Source organism: Hydra viridissima, unplaced genomic scaffold, assembly GCF_058129835.1.
Source record: "Hydra viridissima isolate aposymbiotic clone 2 unplaced genomic scaffold, HvirCarnegie_v1 scaffold_10, whole genome shotgun sequence".
Lineage (NCBI taxonomy): Eukaryota > Metazoa > Cnidaria > Hydrozoa > Anthoathecata > Hydridae > Hydra > Hydra viridissima.
The window spans coordinates 9,476,154-9,488,492 of NW_028324309.1; the positions used below are offsets into that span (position 1 = coordinate 9,476,154).

At 28.9% G+C, this 12,339-nt stretch overlaps 1 protein-coding gene across 3 annotated transcripts; it reads left to right on the forward strand.

The window, feature by feature from the left end:
• The first annotated feature begins 104 nt into the window (after positions 1-104).
• Positions 105-9,760, forward strand: LOC145181520 (uncharacterized). Of its 3 annotated transcripts, none has more exons than XM_090099871.1 (2): positions 105-179; positions 7,915-9,503. In XM_090099871.1, exon 2 carries the CDS (start codon positions 8,196-8,198, stop codon positions 9,057-9,059), a length of 864 nt encoding a protein of 287 aa, XP_089955997.1. In that variant the 5' UTR covers positions 105-179; positions 7,915-8,195; the 3' UTR covers positions 9,060-9,503. The 3 variants fall into 3 exon arrangements, with proteins under 3 accessions (XP_089955997.1, XP_089955998.1, XP_089955996.1); XM_090099872.1 differs by having other exon boundaries at positions 109-170; XM_090099870.1 differs by lacking the exon at positions 105-179 and adding an exon at positions 1,866-2,004 and having other exon boundaries at positions 7,915-9,760.
• Positions 9,761-12,339: the final 2,579 nt, after the last annotated feature.

The following is a 12,339-nucleotide window of genomic DNA, read 5'->3' on the forward strand; positions in this document are numbered from 1 at the left end:
AAAAAGAATTTTCTGAAGTTAATAAAAATGGAATTCATTACATACTTTAAACAGCATGACACGTTATATTCATACATAATTTATTTTTGAAAAGTAAGTTTAACTGATCTAATTGAATTGCAAACGTGTCATCAGTCATGAAGGGTTGTAACAAGATAATGTATGATAATGTATGTGAGGTATTGTAATTATTTTTCTGGAATCTCATTACTTTGTATGTTAAAATATATAAATTATTTCAAAGAGGTTTGTATATTACCATTTTAACATATATTTTAATTACCAAAACTGGCTTCAAAAATTTTTTCGTATACGCTATCCAGTCATATTTTAAAATCAGTGAATGAGCATAAAAAATTTGTTTAAGTTGATATCGGCTCAACAGACGAAAAAACCAGGTGTCAATGGAAAACCACGCACCACCAACAAAGTCACACAATGACTGACGTTATGGTGGTTGTTGTGAAAGTAAATTATTAGCTAGCTAAGCATAGATTGCTCTGCTATTCCATTTTTCATTGTATATATTTCGCAAAGATTTAAAATTCATTTTGGGGAAGTTTTCTGTTTCCTTAAAAAGTAAACCAGCGGTGAAGAAAAACTAAATTTTCTTCTCTCCACCAAATCTTGTTTTTCTACTCTAGTGCTAAAATTTTCTTCATCTTCACTCCTTACTTAATGATTGGCATCTTGATAAACTTTTTGTTTAATAAAGTTAGATTTTTAGGATGAACTCTGTATGTATCCCCAATTATCATACAGTAACCAAATCAGCATTTGCTGACATCTAAAGATTTTAACTTCCTATCATCCTGACGCATCTATTCTCTTTTTTTCATTAGTTACATTCAACAAGTTGTTAAAGTCTTGGATAATTTTTTAAAGATAAAACATTTTTCTAATGGTACTTTGTGTTTAAAAATGAAATTTCTCTGCCCATGGTAGCATAGGAAACAAAAAATTTCTAAAATTTTTGTCTTAAAATACGTAAAATTTTACTGAACAAGAAAGAGATGGTTTTCCGAAATGAAGATAAAATCTGTTAAAAAAATTTCTTTTTTTAAAACTCTTACTTTCCTTTTATTATTCAAAAAAACCTCTGATTAACGATATTAAAAACGTTTCCTACGTCATCATTTAAAATTATTAAACTTCTAAATGTTAAAGTTAATCCAATTCTAAGCTCATCCTAACCTTGACATATTAAGCAAGTTATTTAACTATTTTATTAAAAGTATTAACTTAATGATGTAATATCCTGTAATAAGGTATTGCTTATGGAAAAAATGCATGCCGTAAGAGTGTAAGCGAATAATAAACAGTAAAACTTTAACCCAGGGCCTAAAAATAAATTTTTTTTCTTTAGTTATTTAATAAGTTAAACCACAGATTTTAAAGAAACTCTGATAACTATAAATGAATTGTCTCGACCTGTAAGAAAATATAGTTCAAGCTAAATACAAAGATAAACAATCCTTCATAAACAAGTTTTTCCATATGAACATGCAAAAAATACCAAAAATTTTTCTACTTAACAAAATGAGGCAAATAAAGTCATAAATTACCATCAGACGTAAAAAAACACGCTCCTCAGTTAACATTTATTCGGGAAAACAACTATTCGGAAAAAGACCGTATGGTATCTAAATTGAAATTTTAACACAAACTTTAAATCTGAAGTTCGGCTTTGAGACTGATATCGAAAATAAAGTAAAGCATTCCTTAAGCTAATATCTTATCAATTATAAGTTATATAAACGTATTTCTTTTTCAGATTATTCCTGTTATTAAAATTAAAATTAACGTTATTAAAATTTCATTATTGTTTACTCAATAATCAGTGTTATATCCAAATATATGATTGGTTTAGAGCGATCTTTTTGAGGATAAGAACGGCGCTTCTTTTTTTTTTTTTTTGAAAAATGTTGAATCTCAAGAGACTCGCCTGCGTTACGATAGCTGGTGCTTTATCGTTAATAGGACTTTTGAATATGAAAACAAAAGGTACGCGATCACTTATAAACTTGCTAAATCTTCAACGTTAGAAGATTTTTTTTTATATATTTTAAAGTTAATAGATTTTTTGTAGAGAGTTGCGTGTACTTTACAGGCCGGCAACGGGCTCGTAGCCAGTGACGTCGCTCCTCATGTTTAACGTAATGATAAGTATAAATTTTTATACAGACAAACTTCGATAAAGGGTATTTCCATGTAAAAGTAGGCCAGTCATTCCATCCACCCCTTCATATTTTCTTTAAATTTTAACCAGTGGTGCCTATCAATAAAACATGAAAAAATACAAAATTGAGCTCCCAATTCCAAATGGTTTAAAAGTTTTGATGTTTTGAAATTTAGCTTAATATTTTTAATAATTTTAGCTATATCTTTTGTTCACTTTTTTCACATTTTGAAAATGTAATTTTTATATCTGGAAAAAATCGAGATGCATGAACTTAGCAATGAAATCATTATTCTCTTAATCAATTTTGGAAACCATACCAAGATGACTCTAACTTTACTTTCATGCAATAGATGATAATTGGGTGAAGGCAATATTGTTTCTTCCTTCAATCGTAACTCTGTATCTCATCTTGTACTAAAAAAGTGTAATTCTCTGAAAAATCTCTAAGAACAATGGCCTCATCAGGACTAACCGTCTCTTTATGACGTTTTAGATTGCTTGATTATGACTTTGCGATAAATGAATGAGAAGTAATATTATCAAACCTTTTACACAGAAGCTCAATGAATTCATTTTTCTTGATCATCATCTTGTGTCATCAAGATGTAAGATTTGTTGGGCAGCTTGTATGCTGGTACAACTGTCAAACAACGTTCAAATAACGTTGATCGACGTTGATCAACGTTATTTCAACGTTGTTTCAACGTTGTGTGCTTACTGGGGTTGCATCGGTGAATCAAGCAAACCTTCGATTCTCTGCTGTACCTTTTGGCCCAGCAAGGATGCACCATTAAGGGCGAAAACTGCAAAAATTGGAAAATCCGATTTTGTGGATATTTCATCTTATTTGCTGCATAGAGTTCCTTCAGGTTACTCAAAATCAATTTTTTAGACATGTGTTTATTTCGTCCAATACTAATGTTGTTTCTGAATGTTGGAAACTGCAAACTATTTTGTAGCTTTTCTGACAGACCAAGGTTTTGGGGTTAATGTCAAAATTTGAAATTGCTGCCATTTGTTGGAAACCTTAGGTTTTCCATTCAACAACATTTCCATTCCATTCTACAAGATAGTCAAGATCGTCAGTTTTTTCTCGTAATGCATGATGAGATGACAACATTATTCTCTTCAAACAAAAATCCTATTTTTAGAAATTTTCTCCTTCTTTTATACCAGACAATATCCCTCAAAAACGTCATAAAAACCAACGAATATTTACAATTAACACATATTTACAATTATTTTTGTAACAACTATCAAAGTTATTAATTCCGTAACGTCCTAGCAATTTTGAAACGAAACTACAAAAAATGAAATAATTTTTAAGCTTAATCACAACTGATTTAACAAAAAGATATTTAGACAACTAACAATATCTTGATAAAAATAAAATCTATTTTTAAACTTGTAACATTCTGCAACTTTAAATTGAGCTATTTTCTCTTTATCTTTGGATTCACTATCTTCAAAAATGGTTAGATTTTAATTTTCAGCCAATATCATCCACTATAACTTCAATTATTAAGGAAAAGGTACCATTAAAATTAGGCTGTGACAATTCCCGTTTTCCGGGAAACGAAAGCGGGAATTTCCGGGAACGGGATTCATTTCCCGGACTTGGAAAAAAACGGGAACGGGAATTCCCGTTCCCGTATTTTAAAAAGCGGGAACGGGAAAATCCCGTTCCTGTTCCCGTTTTTCACCTGGAACGTCTAATATTTCCTGGTTTTTTTTCCTGCTTTTTTTTTTTCTTTTTTTTTCCTGGTTATATAATTTGTTTTTTTTTTTTGTGGTTTATTTTGGTTTAGGTGTTTGTTTTTTTTTGGATTCTTTTTTATTTTTTTTTTTTATTTTTTAAATTTATTAACTTAACAACATTTTTACAACATAGAAGATTTTTACAACATAGAAGACACACAGGGGAGTTTTAATAAAAGCTATGTACCTAAAAAAAAAAAAGGAAAAAAGGTTAATTCTAACTAATAACTTATATTCAAAGGAAAATAAGGTAATTAACAAGAAAGATACCAAAGATATGAAGAAAGTTAGTAAAGAAAAGACGCAAGTTAGCAAAGAAAAGAAGAAATTAGTAAAGAAAAGAAAAAAGTTAATAAAGAAAAGAAGAAAGTTAGTAAAGAAAAGAAGAAAGTTAGTAAAGAAAAGACGAAAGTTAGTAAAGAAAAGACGAAAGTTAGTAAAGAAAAGAAGAAAGTTAGTAAAGAAAAGACGAAAGTTAGTAAAGAAAAGAAGAAGTTAGTAAAGAAACGAAGAAAGTTAGTAAAGAAAAGAAGAAAGTTAGTAAAGAAAAGAAGAAATTAGTAAAGAAAAGAAGAAATTAGTAAAGAAACGAAGAAAGTTAGTAAAGAAAAGAAGAAAGTTAGTAAAGAAAAGACGAAAGTTAGTAAAGAAAAGAAGAAGTTAGTAAAGAAAAGAAGAAAGTTAGTAAAGAAAAGACGAAAGTTAGTAAAGAAAAGAAGAAGTTAGTAAAGAAAAGAAGAAAGTTAGTAAAGAAAAGAAGAAAGTTAGTAAAGAAAAGAAGAAAGTTAGTAAAGAAAAGACGAAAGTTAGTAAAGAAAAGAAGAAGTTAGTAAAGAAAAGAAGAAATTAGTAAAGAAAAGAAGAAATTAGTAAAGAAACGAAGAAAGTTAGTAAAGAAAAGAAGAAAGTTAGTAAAGAAAAGAAGAAAGTTAGTAAAGAAAAGAAGAAAGTTAGTAAAGAAAAGACAAAAGTTAGTAAAGAAAAGAAGAAATTAGTAAAGAAACGAAGAAATTAGTAAAGAAAAGAAGAAAGTTAGTAAAGAAACGAAGAAAGTTAGTAAAGAAAAGAAGAAAGTTAGTAAAGAAAAGAAGAAAGTTAGTAAAGAAAAGAAGAAAGTTAGTAAAGAAAAGAAGAAAGTTAGTAAGGAAAAGAAGAAAGTTAGCAAAGAAAAGAAGAAAGTTAGCAAAGAAACGAAGACAGTAAACTACTTAAAAAAATTATAATTAGGTCTTAAACCTAATTATAATTTTAAATTATTATAATATTTATATATATTTACCTTATAGTTATAGTAGTTTGTTCCTAGTATTAGTACCAAATTTATAACATAAATCTTAAAATCTTAAAATAAACGGGAATATATGCGCGCAAATCATAAAATAGCGGGAATCCCGTAAAAAAGCGGGAAACTTGGTAAAATGCGGGAAACTTGTAAAAATACGGCTTTTCCCGTATTTCTTATATTATATTATAATATATAAATATATATATTATAATATATAAATATATAAATATGTATATATATAATATATAAATATATATATTATATATATATATAATATATATATAATATATATATATATTATATCATAATATATAAATATATATATATTATATATTATAATATAATAATTACGGGAAAACCCCGTTACATCGAATGACGTACGGGAACAGGAACGGGAATTTCCTGTTCCCGTATTTTATTTATTACGGGAACAGGATCCCGTTCCCGTATTTTAAATACCAAAAGCAGGAACAGGATCCCGCTCCCGTAGTTCCCGTAAATACGGGAACTTGGCGCACTCTAATTAAAATGTCCATAATGGAGAATATTTGGCATTTTCACTGTAATGTTCAATATTGCATATTTTTATAATAGTTAAAAATCCCAAAACCGTATTTTATATTAAGGTGATTTAACATCTCTTCTTTTATCTGAAAAAAATTCAAACCATCGAGACTTGGGCAACTCCAGGAAATAGTAAAAGTGTAATCCATGATTAAAAAACAGAAAGTTTATCTTCGCCAATTTAAAATCAAAAAATGACTGTCAAAAAATTTTATTTCTGTTGTTTTCTCACATATTTGGATTAAGCACACTCAAAATTTTTTTTTTCCATTAAAATTTGAATTATTCAAAAAAAGATGATGCGATAAAATACATCATGGCAGACATGAACAAAAAATTTGCCATTTTAGGCTAAATTTTAAAACACCATAACTTTTAAACCATTTGGAGTTGTGAGCTTAATTTTGTATTTTACATGTTTCATTGATAGGCAACTGGTTAAAATTTAATAAAAGTCTGAGGGGGGTGGGGATGGGGGTTGGCTTGACTGTTCTAACTTTACATGGAATTACTCTAAATCGAATTCCTATAAATTGTACTGTTGATCATTCGAAAAAATTAAAAACTCAAAAATTAACTACCATAGTTAAAATCGCTAAATAATCGCTTAATAGTTAAAATACGCAATATAATAAAAGTTTTGTATTTTTCAGTGTTGGTATATTTTGCCTCTAATTAAATCTTATTCGTTTTGACGTCATATTAATATTTTTATTTAGTTACTTCCATATTCTCTCGTTATGCAAATTAAATGAAAAATAATATTGTGGGAACCATTACACAATATATATTACTTTTACATATTTTGAAAGGTATTTTGGAATTACAACATTGCAACATTATAACATTACGTAGGAAAAAAAAAAACACAAAAGTTCTGCACGAGATTTTACAAAGCATACTTTCATTTTTTCTTATTGCAGGCCATATAGAATCTCACATCAAGCAGTCTCTCATCGTTGATAATGTCTTTCAAGTGTAAGAATGTCTTGATGGAATCTGTCGCCAAGTTTCTCACTGATATTAGTCGATATATATACAGTGGCGAAAAAATAAATAGCACAGATTGATGTTCAATATATTGATGTAATGATATATTTTCCAGAGATCTTAAACTTTTTTAGCCTAATAAAAATATTAGTTTTAGAAGATAACATTATTGAGTAAAAAAAGAAAGTATCTTAGTTAAAAAAAGTACGATCATATAAATGATTTAGAAGTACAGAATAAGGGGGCAATTTAAATAGCACATCCTGTACAAAATTATCATTTCGTCCTTTTGTTAACAAAATCATGGAAATTCTTTGTATAAATACTTAACAAAAGTTTATTTAGAGTGAATTAACATTTAGAGGGGTATTCTTTTGAGTCAATAACTGCTTGACAACGACAACATACTGACAAGATCAATTATTGGCATCGTTCAGGCGTTATGGCATCCCAAGCAGTAATTATTTCAATCCAAAGTCGGCCTAAACTTGTTGCAGTCAACCAGTTTATGTTTTTGTCAACTTCCTCCTACAAATTTTCTATTGGATAGGGAGATTTCCAAAGGAAGATTTTCTTCGGCATATGGAAACATGATGTTTTCTAGCATTTCTTTGTACATATGTTGATCCATTGTCCCTTGAATTCTATGCAACACACCACACCATGACAAATTGTCCTAAACAATCACATTGCCACCACAATTATTTACGGGTAAAATACTGAAGAGGAAGGTTATCTTTTGATAAAAGATTTTAGGTTTTTATAAATAAAAAAAAAATCTTTGCAAAATGACCGTAAAAATGTCAACACAACCGCTAAAATGCTCAAAACAAGCAATTTAGACTGCAAATGAGTGTTTATAAAAGTTTATAGACTGCTTTTGTTATAAATGTCAAATGAGTAGAAATTCTATAAGAGTTAAATAACCAACTTTAAGAAATTGCAATTGGTCTGATCACCCTGTTTTTATAAAATTTTTGTATCCTTCTCCATAAAGAAAGCTGAATATAAATCACGTCCATTTTCAAGAAAATATACTTTCCATGTTGAAATTTTGTTTTCCTTTACATTTTTTTAATCTAAAATTATTATAGTTTAACCTAAAAGCAACAACTGTGTCTGCTTTCACATTTAGGTCCATTTCAATATTTTCTTCCACGAACAAAAAGTAATTATAAAGAATTGAAAAATACAAACACGTCGGTGGTTAGTAAAACAGAAAAACCTATAGTAAAATCTGATAAAGACCGAGTTGCAGTTGTCTGTTATGTTCCCAACTCGATTCGCGAAGCTCATTTGTTCATATCTTTACTTTATGGGTCGTGGCGGTACATAACTGATCACGTCGAGTCTTACGAAGAGAAATATAACGTCACAAACCATATAGACCTTTTTGTTTTCACCCATCCATCGCTTATGGACCATCTGAAAAGAATTTGCAAAGAGTATAGTGTGACGGGGAATATCGTTTTTGATGACCAGCACTGCTTTGTAATTGAACAGCCCTTTGAAAGCAGCGTTAGCTACGGTCCAATAAACTCGTTTATTATGTTCAATCGAACGGACATTTATGCAATCCTCGGCTCATACAAGTACACCTTAAGAACCGATTATGACGTGTTTTTAAGCCCTGCTTTGTTTTTTTGGAAACCAAAACACGCGATAATGACAGGCCGAGGCGGTTACAGCGTTGATTTCAACATGAAACGATTAAAAAGCATATCTGCAAAGCTCGGCATGAAACATGCAGGTGTTCACAACGTAGGCTCGACGTGGTTCGGCCGAACAGAAGTATTCATTAAGCTTTCAAAGAAAACGCTAGAAATGACTGCTTACATGTTCTTGAACGAGTTTCACCCAAGTTTGCCCGGACTAGAGGAAATAGATTTTGCGGAAAATATCGAAGGCGTATGGCCGACTTGGTGGCGCCCTGTTTCGTTGTTGTATGGAGCAGAACTATCTTTAAACCATCTTATCGAAAATTTTACCGCAGACTATAAAGGGGAACTGGACTCATCGTCATGCAGTGACGACTCAATATGGGAAACGCCCCACATCCACTGTTGGCATAACGATTGCGAATTTCAAAAGTTTCATTTTATAGAGAATCTTGCAAACGTAATTGACGGAACTAAAAGCATCACTGGGGAAGTAGCGCATGCAATAATGGAAAACATTTATAAAAAAGACGTTAGAAACATGACCATTAAAGAGTATTCAACGTTTATAGCATGGAATTCTGTCGGGAAGCATTTAAAAAAATATTTTCTTGACGATTAGAGTTCGAAATCATAGCTACCATAGTTTTAAAGATCTCCTTTCTAAACATTGGAAGAAAAGGTTGCTTATTCATAACTAAGAGGGTGAGGTTGGAGATGGGGACTAGGGTTACGATTATTGTAATTGTAATGAAAACAATAACAGTAACAATAATTATTGTTATTGTATTAACTTAATTTAGAAACAACAATACTTGTGACTTACAACTATTGTAATTCTGTAATACAATAACAATAGATATTGTATTGCAATTCATCTTTATAAAACAATAACAATATCTGAAAAAAAATGTATTGTAATGACCCACTACAATAACAATAAATATTGTATTGTAATTCGTCTTTGTAATACAATAACAATATATTGTTATTGCAATAAAAAAAAATTATTTTATTGTCAAAATTTAACAAATGTTTTAATAGTCCAGTTGCCGACTATATACCATTGTACCTTTGAAATAGAGTACAACTAATATTTAATGATTGATTCTTTTTTACTGAAACTTAATGGGATGGAGAAGGGGTGCCAGAATGGTAAATTGGGCAACTTTAAATATTGAAAATTAAAATTAACGGGATCAAAAAAAAGGAAACCACCATTTTTCTGCAAATGAAAGGGACTCGGCAGACTTAAGACAGCGATTCAACATCAAATACGTCCTGAGAAATAAAAAATATCAAAAATAATAGTAAGTTCGTCAGAGATGAATATAAATACGTTAAAATACGTTTGCTTTTCTACTTTAATGTAAAGTAATTCACTACAAAATTTATTGTAATTTGTTTTCATCAAAACAATACAATAGTTATTGTAATTTTATTTCATTAAAACAATACAATAGTTCTCGAATTTTATTGTATTGTTAGAAAAAAAAACAATACAATACTTATTGTAATTGTTTTTTATCACAGCAATACAATACCAAAATAAAATTTTGGTATTGTATTGCTGTGATAAAAAACTAATCAATAATGGTGCATCTTCTGAACTAAAAAAATGTTAATAAATCCAAAGCAGAACTTTAATTTGCTTAATTACAATAGCTCGGGTAATTTTCCCCAAAAAAGAAGTACAAAAATTCATATAAAAATAAGTAAAAAAAGTGAAATAATATTATTTTTTTAGTTCAGAACATAGACTTCTATGTAAAGAATGAATCCTGAAAATTTCAATAAGTTTGACAAAAACAGGTTTTAAGTTATTTAGGATCAAAGTTAAAAAAATGCGAATTTGAGAAATAAAAGAATAAAAACTAATCTAAAAAGTTCCAGAAGCATAAATTTCACCTTCTGTAGCAGTGTTTTTATCATCAAAACTCTTTTTTATTGCTCTGAGCTTTTTTCTTCGTTTTTTAACAATATCAATTGATTTTTTTTTAGAACTTTTTATGCGTCCTATATCATATTTATGTAAGCCGTACATACAAAATTGACCAGGTTGAAAACCAAAGCTATGATAAACACTTAACAAACCATAACCACCTTCATTGAAGCATAGCACTGCTTTTGATTTCAGTTTTCTGCTAGTTCAGCCCATTATAAGTAAAAAAATTTGGTTTTATTCAATAATGAGAACTTAACCTCATTTGCATTACACGCACTCAGTAAATTTATGGAAATACTGTGGTTGTGTTGCTTGGAAATATATCTTTAAGTCAAAACAAGAAGCTCTATAGGCTATAAAGTCTTTCCATACTGATTGAACACAAATATAGACAGGAAATAAAATAAATTCAGGTATCACCCTGGTTGCTAAGGAACTAGAAAATTATAAACATTTCAAATGCTAAACTAGATTAATTTAGATGCTATTTAATTTAACTTAAATCTTATTTTCAGAATCAGCAATGTGAAATTGACCAGAAAATTTGATAATTTAAATTGTGAAAATTTTGAATTTCTTGATGTCTGTACCACCTTAATTGCTTTAATTTAAAAACATAAAAAGTTTAATTTTTACAATAGGAGATTTAATATTACTACATTCTTGGTTGCATTTATAAATAAATAAAAAAAAAAAATAAGCTTGCTGTTTTTAAGCAGATATGCTTAATTAGTTTAATTAAGAATGTGTTTATTTTTGAGCTAAAATATTTAAGTATTACAACAAAAAAATATTTTTAAGAAATTTTTATATGAAACATTATTGAAATGGCTTTCTAAAAAACCTCAGGTAATGAATTTGGTGATAAAAATGTATAATAAACAATAACTATTGAAGTTTTATAATATTTAGTCTTGCTTGAATAAATCCTTACGCAGGCATGTGAAGCTAATGATTAACAAAAGAAGAAAGAGCTTTTATTTTTTTAAAGTATAATTTTAAACTCATAGATCTAGTTATTTTTGAAAAATATTTAGTCAAGCATTTGATAAATAACACACAATAGTGTAATCCTTGGTGCGGTCCATTTAACGTTCATAAAAAGAAAACTCCCAGTGATTACATCATATATCACATAGTATAATCAGAAAAAAAGATAACTACCGAGAGGAAGCTTTGAAGGGTATGTGAACATAAGATATCTCAGAAACATACATAATACAAAAGAGAAAAAAAATTCAAAAACATAAGAGGAAGGTTTTGCTATACTACACATGAAATGATAGATGATAACAACAAAGACAAAGAACTTCAACTTTTCACAAATATTTATTAAAATCTCAAAACATTTAAAATCTTGATTGTCATACTTTAGATTTACAAAAACCTAAAGTCGGTATTACTTATTGCAGAGCACAAAAATTCAATGTTATGTGTGTGTGTGTGTGTGTGTGTGTGTGTGTGTGTGTGTGTGTGTGTGTGTGTGTGTGTGTGTGTGTGTGTGTGTGTGTGTGTGTGTGTGTGTGTGTGTGTGTGAAATCCCAAATCGCTATTAGTTGGTTTAATGTAAAAAAAATGTAAAACATTCTTGTAAGTAAAAGAATATTCTTCGTCGCCATAAAATTAAGAGTAGAAAAAAAGTTATAAAAAAAAGTAATATAAAGTAGAAACCTATAAGCCAGACTTACAGGCTTCTATTTTGAAGATACTGTTTTGTGACATTCAGTTATTTTATTTTTTAACTGTTTACTAATATAATTTTAAAAATAATATGCATCAGCATGTACATGCTGAATGGTTTTTTATTGTTAAACTTCCTAATAAATAGATTTTAAGCTTATCATTTTGAAATAGATTTAGAAAATGATTCACTATTTGCAGTTTTTCATTTTTCCAGGTTTAGTAGAATTCGGAAATATGATCATTCTAGTTCGAGTAAAGCTATTGAGCTAAATTG

Excerpts from the sequence above, each read along its gene's own strand:
- LOC145181520 (XM_090099870.1), top strand. The coding sequence starts at position 1,923 with ATGTTGAATCTCAAGAGACTCGCCTGCGTTACGATAGCTGGTGCTTTA. Across the intron at positions 2,005-7,914 it reads TTTGAATATGAAAACAAAAG|GTCCATTTCAATATTTTCTT; the intron begins GTACGCGATCAC and ends TTTCACATTTAG.